General features: G+C 38.8%; 3 protein-coding genes and 1 long non-coding RNA gene across 5 annotated transcripts; 3 read left to right on the top strand and 1 right to left on the bottom strand.

The window, feature by feature from the left end:
• The first annotated feature begins 273 nt into the window (after positions 1-273).
• LOC135593827 (subtilisin-like protease SBT2.3) lies at positions 274-8,653 on the top strand. The gene is made up of 10 exons (XM_065084126.1): positions 274-944; positions 2,720-2,873; positions 3,802-4,199; positions 4,513-4,608; positions 4,699-4,771; positions 5,011-5,293; positions 5,533-5,864; positions 6,570-6,840; positions 7,455-7,736; positions 7,856-8,653. The coding sequence occupies exons 1-10, from the start codon at positions 742-744 to the stop codon at positions 8,287-8,289; spliced, it is 2,526 nt and encodes an 841-aa protein (XP_064940198.1). The 5' UTR covers positions 274-741; the 3' UTR covers positions 8,290-8,653.
• Positions 8,654-8,780: 127 nt separating this feature from the next.
• Positions 8,781-10,090, bottom strand: LOC103999082 (oxygen-evolving enhancer protein 2, chloroplastic-like). Its single transcript, XM_009420735.3, has 4 exons — positions 9,779-10,090; positions 9,466-9,698; positions 9,285-9,335; positions 8,781-9,201 (listed from the first exon to the last, which is right to left on the bottom strand). Exons 1-4 carry the CDS (start codon positions 10,014-10,016, stop codon positions 8,941-8,943), a joined length of 783 nt encoding a protein of 260 aa, XP_009419010.2. The 5' UTR covers positions 10,017-10,090; the 3' UTR covers positions 8,781-8,940.
• Positions 10,091-10,771: 681 nt separating this feature from the next.
• Positions 10,772-16,620, top strand: LOC103999081 (uncharacterized). 2 transcript variants are annotated; one of them, XR_672761.3, is made up of 5 exons: positions 10,776-10,893; positions 15,012-15,065; positions 15,784-15,869; positions 15,953-16,034; positions 16,103-16,620. It is a non-coding gene; the product is annotated as an uncharacterized LOC103999081 (long non-coding RNA). The 2 variants fall into 2 exon arrangements; XR_010479839.1 differs by lacking the exon at positions 15,012-15,065 and having other exon boundaries at positions 10,772-10,893.
• A 477-nt stretch (positions 16,621-17,097) lies between these two features.
• On the top strand, positions 17,098-20,250 carry LOC135586813 (NAC domain-containing protein 21/22-like). The gene is made up of 3 exons (XM_065084125.1): positions 17,098-17,338; positions 18,120-18,391; positions 19,304-20,250. Exons 1-3 carry the CDS (start codon positions 17,113-17,115, stop codon positions 19,751-19,753), a joined length of 948 nt encoding a protein of 315 aa, XP_064940197.1. The 5' UTR covers positions 17,098-17,112; the 3' UTR covers positions 19,754-20,250.
• Positions 20,251-20,484: the final 234 nt, after the last annotated feature.

Below are 20,484 nucleotides of genomic sequence, written 5' to 3'. Positions count from 1 at the left end.
AAGAGTTTGCTAACAATGGTGGACTGGCACAGTAAGGCATGCTCACCAACTCCACAGAAAATTGCAACCTTGGGAAGAACACAGAGTCATTGGGAGGGACTCCACCTCGAAGCCCCCTCTGTTTGACACTGTATCCAATGATTTCAATCACTAGTTATAATCCAGCAGTAATTATTCTCAATGGTTATTGTTAATTACTGCGCTAATCACAAGACTTTCACTATCATGGTGGTCTTGCACAGTTCCACCTTGGGAAGAACCCAGAGGCACCGTGATGGACTTCACCCAACAACCCCAGGCCATCATCTTCCCGGTAGATCTCTCGCTTTTTCTCTCTCTCGGCTTTTCTTCCTCTTTCTTTGGTAGCAGTAGCTAGCTGACGCTCACCAACCCAACAGTCAAATGTATTACACCCAGAACACATGTATAAAAAGTTCTGCATCCCACACCAACCGAAAGCTAAAGAAGAAAGCTTCAGATGCTTCCTTTCTCCTCCCTTCTTTTCTTTTATGCATCTACTAACTGGCATTGTTTATCCTTTAGCTGAGCAGCAGTGAGTGAGGTCTTGTGCCATCCTCTCCTTGTGAAAGAGTGAAGCATTAGAGAGGGAAGGGTACGGTTCAAGGTTAGAGCATGCTTTCCTTTACCGTGTCAACTGCACTGAGTTCGGGTTGTATGGGGGAGTCGAAGATTTCTCGGTTGGAGTTTTGAGGAGTCCTGCGCTGCTTGGTGTGTAACCAAATGGAAGGACTTCTGGTGCATTTCTTCGTGCTTTCTCTATCGAGTCTTTTGTTAGGAGGCCTATGCCAAGAGGATGCTGCTGTGTACATTGTGACCATGAAGCAGCCCCCTGCAGTCCATTACATTGATGAGCTGAAGACGTTTGCAAGCAGTGGGGTCAGTTATGGGGGCTCTCAGACCTTCAATATCCTCAATAAAACAAGGTAATGCCTTCTTTTAATTTATATCTTTGGAAACTTGCAGATATTGTAGCATTCAATCTTTAACATAACTAAGGTCTGTTTTATCAGGTGGGTAAAATAGTGCTTGATTTTCTCTGATCTTTTACTTGTATGTTGATCTTGGACTTTTGGGTTATCAATTTCATTGGCAGAAGTCATTGATTGTTAGTGCTGTAAAATTAGGGTTTGACTTGTGGGTCATGATGACTGGTCACTGCTGTAAAGTGAGTTTGACCTAGGAGACATGATAAGTGGTCACTATTGGTTCGCTCATGTCAACTACAGACTTGGGCTTCTTCGTAAAAAATCATATGATTAATATGCGTAACAGTTCTTACCTGTTTTTATGATTGTCTTTTATGTGCATTTGAAGATTAGATCTGTTCTACATAGCTATGTTTTAGAGTTTGACTTATGGGACTTGATGACTGGTCACTGCTGTAAAATTAGAGTTTGACTTATGAGACAGATGACTGGTCACGATTCGTTCACTCAAGAGGACTACAGATTCGGGTTTCGTCGTCAAAAAATGTATTATATATGCCTAAAAGTTTTGTGTTTGTTTTTGTGATCGTCTTTGATGTGCATTTCAAGATTGGGACTGTTCTATATAGCTATAGAGTGTGAATATGTGATATAGTGCATTTATTTATGTATTGTACTGGTTTAAGTTTTATATCAGATCATTCTAAGATGGTGGTGCCTCATCGTTCAATGCGTATTTTATTCTAGTCGATCTAGATCATGGGGTAGAAAATTATGCACCCTAATTTTGACTGGTTTTGATGTTTCCATGGTACAAAGAAATTCTCAAGGCCATGGTTTGCCACTGCAGCATCGATTGGCATAAGATCCTGAAGTTATAGGCAGGCACGGCCTAAATAACAAAGAATATTTCAAAGCATTAGTATATTTTATCAATTTAATTAAGAACAAATTTACTTCAGTTCACATTTTTTCTGTTTCTGTGAAGCAATAATGTCTTTCCACAATCCATTAATTTTTTTTTATTACATAACAGAATTTTCTTTACACTTAACATCCCATAGGCCAAACTTCTATTGTCATGTCATGGTCTAATAGATCTGCTAACCCAATAACTTTCAGGCTTAACACATGGTTTAAAAATACTTAATCCGAATTAGTAACAGATAGATCTAGGCTTATATACCATCACAAATGAAAATGCTTATGCCTTAGCTATTTATGGTAGATCCATCTAGCTTTATAAACCATCACAATCCTCTCTTCCTTTTGATGTGATACATGTCACAAAAGCTTGACATCATTGTCAAGGTGCAAGGTCTAACATGAAGTCAAGGATCAAGCTTGACATCTATAGCATGTGATTTGTGAAGCATATAGTGTAATGCACTCTTGGCTTATCCACATTTAGTTGTTTGCTCTCTGGAACCCTTAAACTTCATATGCCTAGTTTTAATTCAAATTTAATACCAGTTATTATGACCTGCAGCTCAAGTTATCAGTAGTAAGTTCATCTAGTCTTATATACCATCGTGACTCTTGTCCTACTTCAAATGTGAGACTAATTGGAGTGTCATATTTCTATCTAGTTGATTGTCACTCTGGTTTTTTCGTTGTAGATGGCAATACACCTGTCCATTGTAGGTGAAATCTTATCCATTTATTTGTTCCTTAATTGATGCTCCTCATCCGAGTTCCCTTGTTCGAAATCTCCTGTCTAAGTTGTTTCATGAATCATAGTGATCAACTTATTTGAACTGTCTGAACTGCAGGAATTATTCAAGGACAAATACAAATTACAGCTCATATCTGATTCGCCTTCAGAATTCTCTGTTGAGAAGGGCATTTAAGGGGGAAAGATATCTCAAACTCTATAGTTATCATTACTTAATCAATGGCTTTTCTGTTCTTATAACTTCTCAACAGGTACTTGACACGACTACGCTTGTTCATCTACTGTTTATTTTTAGTTCCATTAGGTTGATAGACTAGATAATTGAAGGTTGTTTGGGCCAAACCAATAAGTTATAATTAGAGTTCTCAAACTTATGTGAAATAGTTGATGCTAAAGAGTACAATACAGGTGTCTAGTTAATAATATGTGATAAGATGCCATGGGTGTGATATTACATTGATTTATGAGTTTCCAAAGTTGCATTTTATTAAACTTAGCTAGTTTATATACTGCCTATCCTCTCCTCTATGCCTATATGATCTTGTGGTTTGGTTTGATAGGCATTTTTCTCAATTTTGCTTTGGAGCATTGGCATGAATTAATTACTTCATGATGAAAACTAAAATTCTTGTGTCCAAGGTTATCAAACATTGTCACTTTCCAAAATGAGCCATAGATTAAGCTTCTGTTGTCCCATTCCTAAGAGGTATACAAGAGCTTTGTGATTTTCTCAAACAATTCTTACTGATGTTTTTCAGTCAAAAGCTGGAAACTTGTATTTTTCAATTAACTAAATGTAAAATTACAAGGCTCATTTAGCCATATATCTTAAATTAGTAAAATTTTATGCCATGTTTAAATTTTTAAAAGTAGATAGTGTTTGTAAAGTCATTCTCCTTCCAAATTTAGTCCAGTGGTGATACACTTACTCCTTTTGCCTTCAATAAAAGGTGAAATAATAAGACTATCTTGATCAGAAAGCTGACAAGTACTATTTTTATTTGAATATTTCATTTGAGTCCTGGCTTGGATTTCTATGCCTCATGCACATTCTTATAATATTCAAACCATGATTTTTGTTTTTATAACTGTAATTATTTATTTCAAAATTAATTTAGTTACACGGGTTGCATTTTCAGTTTCCTATCTGATATAAAGTGTTCTTGTTGGATGGAAAAGGCAGAAAAACTTTCAAGGAGGCATGAAGTAGCAAATGTATTGTTAGATTTTTCAGTTAGAACTGCAACCACCCACACTCCAGAATTTTTAGGTCTGCCTCAAGGAGCATGGGTTCAAGAAGGAGGGCCTGAAGTCGCTGGAGAAGGAATTGTTATTGGGTTCATTGATACAGGGATAGATCCAACTCACCCCAGCTTCTCTGATTATCTATCTGTCAATCGTTACCCAATTCCACATCATTTTTCTGGCATTTGTGAAGTCACAAAAGATTTTCCAGCTGGATCATGTAACAGAAAACTAGTCGGAGCTCGACATTTTGCTGCTTCTGCAATAACCAGGGGGATTTTCAATGCTACCCTGGACCATGCTTCACCATTGGATGGTGATGGACATGGAACGTAAGTGGCTTTCACTTCCACTAGATGTACAATATAGAAATTACATATATATATATATATATATGTTGTTTCTTTGGTGTCTTCTCTTTCTTGAGTTTCATAGAATTTGTCCTTCACTAATTTATGGTACATTTTAGTGATATTGTAATCTTTGTAACTTTAGCTTTGTTAAGCTGGAATAACAATAATAGAATTCCGAATCTATGTATGATCCATGATATATTTCTTGCTTGTCAAAATCGAGATTAGGTGAATTCTATTTTATTCTAAAAATCCTTTTTTTGTATAGTAAAATGATTGTCGATAAATGCAGGCACACAGCATCCATTGCAGCTGGTAACCATGGGATTCCTGTTGTTGTGTCTGGACATCATTTTGGAAATGCAAGTGGCATGGCCCCTCGTGCGCAGTAAGCCACTACTTCTTTTTAGTCTATGATAGACCATAGATGGTGTCCTTTTCACTTCAAGATTGATTTTAACCACTCGAATTTTTTCAGTATTGCAGTGTATAAAGCTTTGTACAAAAGTTTTGGAGGCTTTGCAGCTGATGTTGTCGCTGCTATAGACCAGGTACGCAGGTGTCAATTCCATCTCTGAAGAAAGTAAAGAAAGAAACAAGAGATCTAAAGAAAGTAAATCAAGAGGAGAAAAAATATACCAAAAAGGAGGAAGAGAAAATTATATGCCTTAATTCAGTGAATTAAATCCAAGTCCAGATTTGTACACAGCAAGTAGTTTACATTTTCATAATTCTCAGTTAGGCTTCACTGTACAATTTTTCTGACATTTGTAATCGTTTGCATTCACAGGCAGCTCAAGATGGTGTTGACATCATAAGTTTATCCATCACTCCCAACAGGCGCCCTCTTGGTGTAGCAACCTTTTTCAATCCCATAGATATGTCGTTGCTGAATGCTGTAAAAGCTGGAATATTTGTTGTTCAAGCTGCAGGCAATACTGGACCTTCACCGAAGAGCGTGTCTTCCTTTAGCCCTTGGATTTTTACTGTTGGTGCATCTGCTCATGATAGAATCTACAGTAACCATCTTGTACTTGGGAACAACCTGAAAATTTCAGGAGTAGGACTTGCACGTAAGTTTAAACTCTGCACTTCAGCAATAGATGATAAATGTGAATCTTCAATTTGCCTTGTTTTGCATTCTATTTGTCTCTCGTAGCTAAGTTTTATCAATAATAGAGTTATGTGAAACTTGATAACCTAACTTTCTGAATTGCATTAACTTAAACTCTTTTCTCATTTTCCAATATACTTCTACCACATGCCGAGTGGATGCATATAGCTTTGAGCTAACGATTCTTAAAACTTGCAGCTGGAACAGATGGTGACTTAATGTATCCTCTCATTGCTGCTACTCATGCCTTGACAAATGAGACAGCAGATGCAAATGATATGTATTTGGCAGAATGCCAGGATTCAAGTCTTCTAAACAAAGATTTAACTAAAGGAAAACTTTTGGTTTGCAGTTATTCCATCCGATTTGTGCTGGGCTTGTCCTCTATCAAGCAAGCATTACAGTCAGCAAAGAATGTGAGTGCAGTTGGAGTTATATTTTACATGGATCCATTTGTTATTGGGTTCCAGCTCAACCCAACTCCTATGCATATGCCTGGTCTTATAATTCCTTCACCTGATGATTCCAAGGTATGCCCATTAAGAACTATCTTAATCTTATATGTGTTGCTATACTGAAGAAACCAAGTAGGCCGCAAAGTCCCAACTAGGATCTTTTTGGGATCAGGGTTACATGGATCTTTTGTCACCATTGGAAAAGATATATCTTTAGTTAAGTTGAAATTATTTTAATTTTTAGTTATAATTTCTAGTTAAATTAAGAAACCTAGTAGAGTAGCAGGAGGAGAATATTTACCTTTATGCATTTTTTTTACTATTCAATAACTTACAACTTGGAGTATTAGCTCAAATTTGCAGGTTGTCCTGTATTTTATGCAAACACCCCTTATTTCTGTTTTTAATTTTTCATCAGTTGTTGCAACTGTTCCCAAAGTGCTAGTCTTGGTGTTTTAATTACTTTTATTTTGTTTCTGATTTAGGATTACATGCTCGTGTTTTCCACAACAAAGATCTACCAAGGAACTTGTTTCCCTTCAAATATCTATTTCTGTATATCAATATCAAAGTTTGAGACTTGGGTTATTCTTGAGTTTTGATGACTGAATGCCTGCAAAATATGAACTTGTATTTTGTTGTCTCCTTTTTCATCATCTTATTCGTTTTCTCGTTCCATTCTCACTCCAACAAGGCATCCTAGTAGTTGCTTTGAAGCTTTCTTGCATCATGTGATCATTTCTTTGATGGTACTAATTCTTGATCTTTGGCTTGTTTAAGATATTCCTAAAATATTACAACAGCTCCTTAATGAGAGACAAAGACTCAAAAACCATTATCAAGTTTCGTGGTGTTGCAAAAATATTAGGAGGTCTTAAAGCTAACTACAGCATCTCTGCCCCAAAAGTAATGTATTATTCAGCTAGAGGACCGGACCCAGAAGACAATTCATTGGTTGATGCTGACATACTGAAACCCAATCTAATCGCTCCTGGCAATTTCATCTGGAGTGCTTGGAGTTCCCTGGGCACAGATTCTGCTGAATTTGAAGGTACTATCATATTCTTTGACAAACACTGCAACAAAATTTTGTACATTTGTGATGCATGATGCATGGAGGCTAGCACTTAACTCTGACATACTTAATGGTTATCATGACTTGAGTCACAGACACGTAAGCAGATTTTATGTAAAGTCATGTAGCCTTTTACCAACAAGTCCTTTGTTATCGATATGAATCCGGGCTTTGCTGATATAATATGATCCATACATTTTCAGAAACATGTTAGAGGACTTTAAACTGATATCAACTATTTGAATTGCTGATAAGTATCTAACAACTGTAACTCCATGTGGAGGGGGTCCATGAGATATTGTCTAAATAATCAATTTGTTTAGTGAGTATACTATACACAACTACGTAGCAAAATAAAACTCATGAAACCAAGTAGTGGTGTAAGAAGTTTCATGAAGAACTGAAAAGGATGATGGATATGTCAACCCATGCTTAAGCCATAAAAAGTTCTAAATGCAGGAAAACCCCTTGTCATCTGAATCAAGTATCTGTAATGATTCTTACATGTTATTCTTCCTTTGAATAGAGTTGCTTCATCTCAGGGTTACTAAAGATGTTTCGATATTGAAAGTTGAAACATATGCTTGTAGGTGAGAAATTTGCAATGATATCTGGGACAAGTATGGCGGCTCCACATGTTGCTGGGCTTGCTGCTCTGATCAAGCAGAAATATCCAAATTTTAGTCCTTCAGCCATTGGTTCTGCTTTATCCACAACCGCCACAGTCTATGGCAAGCAGGGTTCACCGATCATGGCCCAACGAGCTTACAGCAATCCAGATTCCAACATGTCACCTGCAACACCATTTGACATGGGCAGTGGCTTTGTCAACGCAACTGCTGCTTTAAATCCAGGACTAATTCTCGATTCAGGTTACTTATACACCATTAGCTTCAATAATTAGTAGAAGTATGCATTCACCATGAACTTGTGGCAAAAACTTGCATGATTTGTTGCCTTGTAACTGTGGTTGGTTGCATGTTTTTTGCAGGCTACGACAACTTCCTCTCCTTTCTTTGTGGCATCAATGGATCTGCTCCAGTAGTACTGAACTACACTGGCCACAACTGTAAGATCTCCACAATGATGGGCTCAGACCTGAATTTACCTTCGGTGACCATATCATTGCTCAATCAATCAAGAACCATCATGAGAAGAGTTACCAACATTGCAAACGATGAGCATTACAGTGTCAGCTGGAGTGCTCCTTATGGAGCCTCAGTTTCTGTATCACCAACACGGTTTTTTATAGTGAGCGGCCAGCAACAAAACCTAACTATTGTCCTGGGTTCAACCATGAACAGCACCTCTGCCAGCTTTGGGGGGATTGGCCTTTATGGAAACCTAGGCCACAAGTTGTTCATTCCCTTGTCTGTCATCTCGAAGACCAAGCATAAAGCCACCTTAACCAGAAAGAGGTGCTGACTTTTTCCTTTACTTTGCCGCTTACGTCGACCTCATTCTTTATTCAATTTGTATACATTTTGAAGCATCTGGATGTAATCAGAGGAATGAGTGACAAATAATGTTAAAAACACATCTTTTTATCATCAAGTATCAGTAAGCAGATTTACTGAGCTGTGAATGAAGAACATGAACAGACTAATTTATGTGGCTCAAAAATGAACTCTTTGAGCTTGTTCTAGCTGCATTGTTCTAGGTAAGTTGAAGAACAACATATATTCTCCTTTCCACTGGATATCATGGACATCCTTATGACCGATGTATTCAATTGTTTCTGTAATGAAAAACTATGCAGAAAATGTAAATTTGACATGTTGCTTAAGAAAAAATTGTGCAGCCTCTGTTTTTAGTGAAATTCATGCTGACCTGAGCTTTATGAAACTTTGGTCTGATTAGATTTAGAACACTTTTTTTTTATAGAACTTTTCTGGCCAATTGATGAAGGCAACTCCTTCAGGGAAATGCAGGCTTCTCTACTTATAATCTAGTTTTAGTTCATGGAACATGTACATCATAGACAAGAGAACTTAGAGAAACAAAATGGAGGACAGACAACAGTCATGAACACTAAAGCTCATCCACAGCAGGAGAAACACACAGCCCGCCATTCTCTCAGGCAACATTGAAGGAACTGGCTGCGCTCTCCACAAACTTCCGGGCTCCCTTGAACCATCTCTTGTCCCCAGCTTGCGCCTTGCAGATGTAGAGCTTCCCGTCGGAAACAGTGGCTGTTATCAGCTGGTGCTTGCCACCTTCGTCCCCATCCGCCGTCCTCGTCAGAACCGAGACGAAGTAGTACTTCTTCCCGCGGCTCTCCTGCGTGGTGGTCTCCAGTATGTTGGCTGTTGCCACAGCATCAGAATCGAACCCACCCTACCAAATCCATGCCTTGTTCAGTGTCCAAATCGATCACATTCAAGTACGTGAGATGCTTGCTGTCATCTTCATTTACCTACCTCTGAGTCTGTCTTGCCGAAGTAGGCTTGTTTTCCTAGCAAGTAATCAACCTGTGGCAGATACACATCCAAGTTGGTCATGCATGTCTCTTGTCATTTAGTCGAACATGTGATCCCATCATGGATTTGATTCAAGACGACTGATAGAGACGGAAGAAGAGGAAGGAGAAGAGTCGGTTACTTGAGAGAGGAACTCCTCCGGGGTGCCGTAGCCTGTGATGGAGCTCTTGGTGGTCGGCGTCACCATGACGGTGACGTTGCTGTTGGAATCGAAGTTGTCCTCGTACCGGAGCACCTGGCCGGGGTACTCCACCTCTTTGCTCGGGTTCCACTTCGACGGGATCATCAGCTTGAACCCGTCGCCGGCGTACGGCAGGAAGTCGGTGTTCGTCTTCGGCTTACCGAACACGTTGGCTGCGTTCGACATGAACAGTAGCTCGAAGTATCCGCAACAACGACGACAGGCGTGGGAGAGACTGCAGGGGAAGACTTACCAGCTTCGCCGTAGGCCGCGTCGGCCGGGGCGACCTTGGCGCCGAGGGCCGCGGCACCGAGGAGCACCGTCAGCGCCATGCGACGTGACACGGCGGCGCTGTTCTCGTCGGCGGCGGCCTGCTTCTGAGCCTTGCAGACGATCAGGTTGGGCTTGTTGATCGGCACAAGGCGCGTGGATTGGATCCTGTTGGCGGTCGAGGGTGCGTGGTGGTGGAGGAAGCATGCAGTTGAGGCCATCTCTTCCTCTCTTCGACACTCACACACACTCACTCTTACTGCTCTCCTCTCATCAATCTTGCTTTAATGTGAATTTTGGTGTCAGTGAAAGGAGGAGGAGGTCTTCTGCGTATCGAGTGTGTGTGGCAGTGGATCAAGGCAGGATGAGAAGTTGGGATTGGATAGGGTGATTGAAGCTTTGATTGGGCCACATCGGACGGATGGTCTTCTTCCTCGAGTCTTCCACCTGTCTTCTTCATGTTTGTATGTATGACTATGATTGCATGCCTATGTGTTCCTTCATACATGTACTTGGATCCCTAGCATGTTAATTCAACATTTTGATCGAATTTATGATGCTACTGATGATAATAATACTAATTATTATTTGAGAGAAGGAGGGGAATTGATCATATGATGGATATTCCTTTTATTTTCTGTATTTTGTGAGGAATTTTGGGACTTCTTTATCATCAAATTAAAGCCAATTTCCTATATATATATATATATATATATATATATATATCATTGACAACTATATTGTATTATTGATGAGTATAATGTTAAATTATTAATCATTATTATTTCATTTAAAAGCTTAAATCCATTAATAAGATATGATCTTTGAATTAGTACATATACTTAAAATATTTTATTATTATTAAGTGAGATATTGTGAGCTCCCAACTTCGTCTTTATTCCCAATAAAATAACACTAAATCGGAAAATGAAAACTATTTTAGATGAGTTGACCTTTTGGGTCAAACCTGACTTGGGACGGTTTGACTGCCTATGAGGCGGAGCCAGCTCGCGGTGATGGGGATGGCAGCCCGCCTTCTGCTACAGGTTCGGATCCGCTGTCGCCGATCGCCGGTCGGGTCTTCAAACTCTCTGCAAGGTTTTCCTCGAAACCCTAGCTTCCATCTCAATTAGCTTCAGAAACCCGTGGCTCGTCCTGGGTTCTATGCCTGTGGAATGAGGTGGTCGAGAATCTTTAGGATTTGCCTTCTCGATCTGTTCTTGGACGCCCTTTCCAATGTATTCGATTTTTTCTTGTTTGCACCGTGAAATGAGATTACTTGGTTCAAGCCTCATGTGTTTTTGCTTGTGCATTAGTGGCTGGAATTATCTGTCGAAAACCTAAATTATTGTCCGATTCACATCCCTGTTCTTTCAGTTTCAGCTATGGCGATGTCGACCTCCACGTTTTTCTTTTAACCCAAATAAGATCATCTCATTTTAGTTTCTATGATGACCTCAGTCTACATCGTTGCTTTTTACTCGATTAATATCTCATTTTAGGTTCTTAATGCATTCTTTGTGAAGTCCTAACATCAATGCCGCGGTCATTTGCTCGATGCTTTCACTTATCAATGGGAACCTCAGCATTAGTGGTGGTTGCTTTCAAGAACTTCATTTTCTTTTCTGGTCTCTCACCTGACGTGGACTCCCATTTACGTAGTTTACTTTTTGTGTTTGATGAATTTCTTCGCCCTTGGGTTCTTCATAAGTGCTTTAGTTGTGGTTGGCAAGCAAAAGTCTATTTCTAGTACTTCATCTGAAAAGAAAATTACTCTCTGTTTACAAAGAGCAATGTTTCTATTTCCTTTTTCTCTTGTGAGGTTAAGGAGTACTGTACTGCTAAATCTCGTGCAGGATCAAATCAAAGTGATGAATTGATTTACCATGATTTAGCACCTAGAGGTTTCAAAATCTTTATTATATAAATTTTCACATTTGATAGATTCCTGCATGATTATGATATATCTGCTCAGGAAAAATTTTGCATGAAGATTTTGTAGTATGTGAAAATGTAATTTGATCTTCACAGTTGGAGGATCTTAGGATTACTTGGGTACTCTAGGCTCACTTAAGCTGTGGAAATCTTAGAGGCCTCTATACAGAAAAAGACAGATTTTTTTTTTTTTGAAGAATTTCTTGAGTCTGGAAGTTGTCTCGATTGTGGATTTCCCGAAGATTCTCATCTTCTTGAAAAAAAAGGCAGAAATTTTTTTAGCTCATGTTTTTGCATCCTTCCTTTTAATGTGTCTTCAGTTCTCAGTAAAATGTCTTATTTCTTTAGTTGGTGGGCCACCAACATGATCAAAATTTTCATTTGGGACTTAGTTTTAGCTCCATTTAAAGAGTTTCTGTTTTTCTAGTTTAGGGATTTTGGCTGTGTTTTGGCCTTTGCACACATAATTAAAGTCAGCATAAGTGGAAAACTAGTAAAATATATATTAGTAAGTAAAGATGTAGTTCAATTCTTTATTAATTAAAGAATCAATTTCAGGTTTCAAAATTGGAAACATTCTCTCTATTTGCAGGTAAGATTGTGCGCATTGACTATCTTCAGATATCTCATGCACTAGCCTGCCCTCTTTTTTATTATGCTCATTGGCTTGCTTCTTATTCTAAATTTTCTAAGGAATCTTTATGGAGATATCCATTACCTTCTCAGCTTATGGCTTTTGAGCTCAGATCAGCTGAGCACTGGGTGTATCTGACCTTTGACTTAATAGAAAATTTGCTTTTATGAAAAAACAAAAACCAAATAAAGAGAGATGAATTTTCTGTACAGTAGAAAACAAGTAATGCTCTTGACTTGATAGTAGCAGAACGGATTTGTTTCTTATATCATTAGAAATAGTGGCATAACATTTATTTTTGTGTGTTGGAATACACCACTTCTGTTGCTGATGAATATCATACTATCATTGAACTTACATGGCTAGGTTCATACAACTTGGCATTTCATGGGTACTTATTCAGAATATAAGGTAGTTAAACTAACACATAGAATTCCTGCCTCAGGCAATTATGGACATTTTTGAACTTCTGTTTTTCTTTTGGATCAAATTCTTCTTGTCTGTTTTATCCACTGGTTGCTAGTGGTCTCTTCAGTCTTCTTTATTTCACTTTTCTGTACAGTGTTTGCCAGAAATTGAGTATTTTGGTTTGGAATGCTGCATTTTGTTAAATCGCAGTCTTCAAAATCTGTTGGCTGCATACTCTCCATCAATTTATTATCAAGAAGCACAATGTTGACTGTGATTGTGATTCCTTCAATCTTGTGAGTTCTTACATCTGAGCCGTGAAATGGTAGGTTCATGATTTGTGTGTTTGACTGTTTTTGAGCAACGAAGCAACATATATTTGTAGGTTTACATAGCAAAGTTTTTGCCACTTCTCAATTTTTCATACTGAAGACTTAAGACACAATCTATTTATCCATCTGACATGTCAAATAAATGAAAGTATCAACTACTATGGGAACAGGAAAATCATGTCCAAAAGTCAGATTCTGCTAAAATCTTAGATCAACTCAACAAGGATTTTTTTTCATCATAAATTTCAAGATAAGAGATTATTTTGTAGCAAACATATACTCATGCTTTCTGACTGACAAGAATACTTTTCGTGAAAGATTTTAGCATTTACAACAAAATATTGTTTTGTTAGCCAACATACTTTTAGGATTTCTAACCTTGACACACAGATAAGTCTCTAATCACTTAATTCATTCTTGATGGTTTCTTGAATTATTATGGGAATCTGAATCTTTGATGGGCAACCCTAAAACAAACAGCTTGAAAACTAAAGAAAATTAGAAGCTTTCCTTCTCTGTTTCTTCCTTTTACAAGGCTTAGCCATTACAAATTCAATAATGAAGGTTTGTCAGCATCACACTTGTTGATAATCTCATGGAATAAAGAAAAACAAATTTCTTCTCTATTTCTTCCTTTTAGAAGGCTTAGCCATTACAAATTCAATAATGAAGGTTTGTCGGCATCACACTTGCTGATAATCTCATGGAATGAATTGTATTTTCTTATATGTATATGTATATTATTCTTTGATGGATATAAGAAAGAACAAAATTGCTTTATCAACAACATGTGCTGAAGCATTAGCTCAGATCACTCCAACTTCATTTTTCTTACTTCTATTTTATATCACATGACATTTATATTTCATCTATGCACAACCACTTGTCAGTGTTTCTAAAATGTTGGATTTTGTAGATCTCATTAGAAGTTTAGTCTTCAAGAGTTATTAAACCAAGATGTGCCTTCCCAATTTTCTTCTCTGATAATCATCAAAGTCTATGCCACTGATGCTTATGGTAGTGATGGGCTTCGTACTGATAATGACTTGGATAATGTATAAAAAACATGCGGTAGGAAACAGAACATTAACTTTTTTTTGGTCGCATGTTCACATGTAGCTGGACCTGCCCTTTTGTAACTGAACTTATTTGTATTTTGTATAGACACTTCCAAGCCTGATGAACCAAAACAATATTGAATTCCTAGCCTTCCTTAATGACATTGGACAGGTCTTCTAAAGCTCCTTGCATTTCTCAGTTGTGGTGAAGGTCACATTGCATTTGCAGTCTTAGATAACTTGTTAGAATATATCGGAGTTGTTACCTTACCTCTTTTGTCCTCTATCTTCCCTTATGGAGTTTTTTCATCATGGATACTCTGAATATTATTAGCATAGTTTATTTGTTGATACCAATGGTTTTGAAAGAAGATATATTAAAAAATAACTGCACATTCGGTGCTAACTAATATCTGACTGTGGAAGAAGCGTTTTGAATTGTTTTTCCAATGATAAGGTTTACGTCTTTATCTCTCTTAAGATGGAAACTCTGACTCAACTCTCAGAGTTTGCAAAACAAGTATATAAAGCCACAGCTTGGTGGGTTGGATGAGAGTGACTTTTATGTTCTCATCTAGTTGAGTTACTAATCACCTTGACTTTTCATAACAGCTACTGCATCCTACACTACTGAAGAAAAAACTACATACCGCCATACAAACTATCTAATGCATTGAATAACCTTGGAAGTTTGGCCTATATTCTGTATTTAACACATATTCTATGTTTTTCTGATGAAACTAAATTTCATATCTATACAGTGGGATGAGAAGGTGATGTGCATCTCACATTAGAGCTAACTGGTTATCCTTGTACCTCATTATTATCCTTGTTTTGGCTTATATACAGAGATCATGGCTGCTCCAGCCTGCTGAGCTTTTATTTTGCAAGTCTCTAGTTGGGGTTTGGCAACTATCCCTTCTCATTTTCTTTGTTTTTATAATTGTCACTGTAACTTTGTATTTGACTAGTGCAATTTGAATGAGATTTAATGGTAGTTTTTCTGACAATGTGCTTCAGTGATGATTCACCACATATATATATATATATATATTTATTTATTTATATATTTATATACATATATTTATATATAAATATATATACATATACATACATACATACATACATATATGTATATGTATATATATGTATGTATATATGTATCTATATACATATATATATACATACATACATACATATATATATATATATATATATATATATATATATAAGGAAGTAGACTTCATTAGTTATAGGATAGATGCAATAGATGAGAGTGAAAATATCTACTAGATTATTAGGGATTCGATTTTCCTGAGTGGAACCAGATGTCCTAAAAAAATTGGTTGATACATCAGCAACTTTATTGTTCGCTGGAGCTATTGATCTCTCTATAAAAGTCGAGCATACTCAAGTGCCAAGTGAGGCAAGCAAATCCAAAGTAGAAATCTTGCCCCGTAAGGTTTTTAATAGGTAAAAGTTGTGATATGCATGATAGATCTAAGGAATCATCTTAAAAGTTGATTTAAAGTAATGGTGAAGTGTGGGTATATTTTTCTGAAATTTTGATTACTTATGGGAAGGTAACTGAAAAGTCTCTCTGACTAGTGGCTGATGACAGGTTTGACCAGGACCTGGAGCGCATTTTCTATGGTCTGATTCCTAGCAAGCTGTTAATGTGGTTGCCCATCCGATAGGCTGCACTAGGTAAATCTTTCACCATCCAATAATGGTTTTGGCAAATCAGGGTCTTTTTGATTGGCCATGTTACCTTCACTACTACCTGACAGCAATGGAGCTATCATAGGGATGGGAGAAAGGACTGGCAGCTATTGTTTTGGAGACTATTCAAACTGACCGAACACTACCAAGGTAAGAATCACCTCAAACCTTATCTCTTTGCGAGCTGGAGTCATCTTCTCATCACTTTTGTGTAACAGAGACTACACTTGGACTGATCTCATCCCAGCTGACATGGGCATGGACACTCTTCTTTCTCTTCCAAGTTGATACTGCTCCTGGAACCGCTCTTCGCTTTCTGGAGATGCCTTCACTGACGCCTGAAACCGTTGGATCGATGCTGTCTTCTGTTTGTGTGTCACTGATCTTGATCGGTTAATCAGGCCGGGGATGGATGATGGCTGGCTGGTGCAGGCCACCTGTCCTCGTGCCATTGCTGTGCCATGTGATTGGAGCATCATGGATTTTTATGCAGAGCCATGGCCACAAGCATCAGACATTGTCCAAACTGCTTAGGTTCATCTTCCACCTCTGCTGGATGGGTGATGGCCCCTTTCATCTTCCATTAGACGACAACACTGAGGACAGGTGTGCTCGAATGCCAAAGTCACGACAACACACAATTTCTTGAAATCAAAACTGGATTCTACTTTCTGATGGATTGTAACTTGTGACTTATCCTTAAAAATCATTCTGAATGTGTGATTGACATTTTTCATTCCACTGCTTAACCATTCAAATCTGTGTCTGTGAATGCGATGTAGTGAGAATTCTAGTGGTTCAACTGCTAGTGGTGATGTTGAACCCAGAAGCAAGCAAGCAAGCAAATTGAGCAACTACTCCTGTGTCATATCCCACTATGCAGGATGACAATTATGAATGGCCACTTTCCTTCTTTCAATTATCAAAAAAATAATTGTGGGTTGCATTGATTTCATGATACTATTTAATTTAGCCGATAAAGATCTTGATAGTAAAATCTTTTTCTTTTCTTTTTTTCCGAGAAACAAAGTGTCGCGGGCCATGTCAGCATGCCAAGTAAGAAGGATGAGTTTTTTGTTTTTTTTCTTGAGAAGAAAAAAATAAGAAAAAGAGAAAAAAAAAAGATTAAGGCTGCATTCATTCCCCTTGAAAAGTTGACTTATTGCCCATATTAATTAATACATTACCCAATCTTCTTCCCCCCCCCCTGGACTAATATATATACCCCATGGTTGCAGTCTATGAGCTCCCTATCATCGACGCCACCATGAGCATCTTGAGCATGGTGGAGGCGAAGCTACCTCCGGGCTTCAGATTCCACCCGAGGGACGAAGAGCTCATCTGCGACTACCTCGCGGCCAAGCTCGCCGGAGACGGCGGCGTCGGCTTCCGTGGCTGGCCCATCATGGTGGAGGATGTCGACCTCAACAAGTGCGAACCTTGGGATCTCCCCGGTCAGTTGTCATCCCTCGGCATCATATTCCATATGGTCCTGTCGAAATTGGTGTTGCATGATCATGTTTTAGCCGTCATGAAGTGCTTGGATCTTCTTCATCTTCTTCTACCCTCCCATGGCTGCCATGCTTGCATGCAGGAGTCTGTGTTCCGTTTCCCTTCACCTTGCTCTCCATGGCTGTCCTTTTTGGCCTTCCCAACAACGGAAATTGTTCTTGCACGAAGCTTTCCCCCTTACCTTCCAACCTTTTCATGTGTTCTGTTGCTTCATGTTGACCGCCATCTCTTTATGGATTATTCCTTCTGCCCATATCGTGATGAGAGATGATTCAGAAGCTTAGACAAGGAGGAGAACAGAAAGAGAAAGCTTCCACCACTTGTTAACCTCCTCATGCCTTTTATTCCTTCTTTCCACATCTCGACTTCGCTTTTGGGAGAGAAGAGAGGAAACAAGGCGTTGGCTTTCTCACCTTAACCTGCTGCAAAATCTGGTCTTTTAGCTGAAAGAATGCTTTCTGAGCACGTCCATGGATTCACGGCACTAAATGTCCATTCGAGAGAGTGTGTTCGTCGACCTCCAGTGGACCACACACGTGTTCGTCCACCCCGCTTGATGCTGACACATCGACGCTTCTATGGGACGTCGATGTGCCAATCCACCAGCCGTCGGGACGCCATGATGAGCGATCTCTCTCTGTCATGGAGTTTGATCCCACTGCAACTTGCCTTTTCATTCCCATCCTCAAGCTCCTCACTTGGTGAATTTTTCTGGTGGATCAGCTACTGCATGTGTCGGGGGCAAGGAGTGGTACTTCTTCAGTCTCCGAGATCGAAAGTACGCGACGGGGCAGCGAACCAATCGCGCCACCATGTCAGGCTACTGGAAAGCGACCGGGAAGGATCGATCGGTGGCTCGGAAGGGATTCCTTGTGGGGATGAGGAAGACTTTGGTGTTCTATCAAGGAAGAGCTCCCAAGGGCAAGAAGACGGAGTGGGTCATGCATGAATACCGCATGGAAGAATCTGCTGCGACTCCAAACTTGCCCTTCAAGGTGACCTTTTGATCTCGACTCTTTAGACCTTATCACTTTTCTGCAGCGAGCACAATCTATCCTCTCTCTCTCTCTCTCTCTCTCTAATTAATTATCTTGTTAGATAAATTGATCTTTTGGCTTAAAGAAAATTAGTAGACAGGGAGAATCTCCAAAGACATCTCTCTGCTATATGTACTGTTCTTACTGTAATTGTTTTTGGTGCTTTCTAATCACTGGTCTTGTTGGATGAATTGATCTTTTGGCTTAATAGAAAATTGGTTTTTGACAGGGAGGATGATCATTCTGTGGGTTGTTTTAGCTAGTAAGAGATGCTAGACATACAATAGATCTTTGTGGAATCCCCTGTTAGGAGCTTAGATTCTTAACCAAACAATCTAAAAGCTTTTTTTGCACATAAATTAAAATATGACAACAAGATTAAGATATTTACATTGATTAGATCGTGCATCTCTTCTGCCCAATGAATCTAATTAGATTTGGAACGGTGGGATGAATTATAAGACACTAGTGGAGTTAAAGAACAAGAAAAATGAAAAGGAAGCAGATCACAAATTGGCACAATTGTTTTTTACTGTATTCTGGAAGTTTGAGTCAGTACTTTCAGCACATGCTAATTCTGTTTCCCCTAGTAAATTGGCACAATCATCTCAAAGCTTCAAGAATCAGTTTCCCCTAATAAATCTCTGACTTGAGTTCTGGAGTAGAACAAGTTGCTAATTTTTATTCACCATGCTAATTCTGTTTCATCTTCAACACAATATCTGAATGGAAGGAGGTCGACTGAAGTGCTCGACTACCAAAATAGATAATTCTATACACTGTTCATCACAAAGCTTTGAGATTTCTCAAGTTTGAGTCAGTATTTTCAGCACATGGACTATGACACTTCTTTTTTTATTGTGCAAGCAGGAAGATTGGGTCCTATGTAGAGTGTTCTACAAGAGCAGAGGGATGTCCACCAAGCCAAGCATGGAGACAAGCCATGATGATTCAAGCCCCCAATCCCTCCCTGCTCTGCTGGACAACTACATCACCCTTGACCAAACCCCACTCAACTTGGAGGGGTTTGAGCAGGTGCCCTGCTTCTCCAGCACAGCCCCAAACTTGGTCCCACACCTGCCCCCAGTGGAGAGGGACATGCCCCTACCAAGATGCTTGGCACAAACAGGTGGCTTGCCTGACCCAAGCTCTGGATTGAATCATCTCACTGGTGACAGGAAGGTCCTGAGATCAGTTCTGAACAACCTCACCAAGCTGGAGGATGACCCAAAGGGAGAGGTGGTGCCAAATTTTGGTGAAGGGAGTTTGGGGGCTTACTTAACACAGAGGTCTCTGGCATCAACATGGAATCCTTTTTGAGGTTTTGATGAGGTTGGTGAGCAATTAGAACAAGAATATACCTCCTATTTATATCACTCATTCCAAGTTGCCCACATACATGTCCAGTTATTATAAGTTCCTGTTCCATGCAATATAGGAAGCTTTCTTTTTTGTTTATGGTGGATAAGCTTAATGGGCATCTCAACACAAATGTTACTGAGACAGAAGAAGTGTGAGGTTGATGATTAATGGGAAATGACACCAGCTGGCACAGGTTTAATGGAAAGGCTACCAAGGTCAGATGCAGAAAGCCTCCTCTTGATTCTGTGTTACATATAAATTATTTGTATGTTTGTTTACATACACTGGACTTGTAATTTGGTTGTCATGTCAAAATTTAGTGTGATCAATTATGGTTGTTTTGCAGAATTGGAACTGCATACCAAATTTACATGTGCTCTAAGTATACTGGATTGATGTACTTGAAGTTACCTCACAAAGAAAAAATGACTTGATCCAGATGGATTATCCCTTTACATTTTGACACATTTTCTGCTTGTCACCAAATAATTCAGAGACAACAAATGTAAGAGAATTACTATGAATTGAGTATTATCTTTGTCAATTCAAATATACTTCAAAGAACACAGTGTTATAAACAACCAATAGTTACAAAGGTTACAGCATTTTAATTCTCTGCCAATGATGCAGCAAATTTTTTCCTTACAGATTATTCATACCACAAATCTTTGAGGTTTCCTCTGTTTTTA

The sequence above is a fragment of the Musa acuminata genome, chromosome BXJ1-9, assembly GCF_036884655.1.
Source record: "Musa acuminata AAA Group cultivar baxijiao chromosome BXJ1-9, Cavendish_Baxijiao_AAA, whole genome shotgun sequence".
NCBI classification, from domain to species: domain Eukaryota; kingdom Viridiplantae; phylum Streptophyta; class Magnoliopsida; order Zingiberales; family Musaceae; genus Musa; species Musa acuminata.
This window is presented reverse-complemented; position numbering and strand designations above follow the sequence as displayed.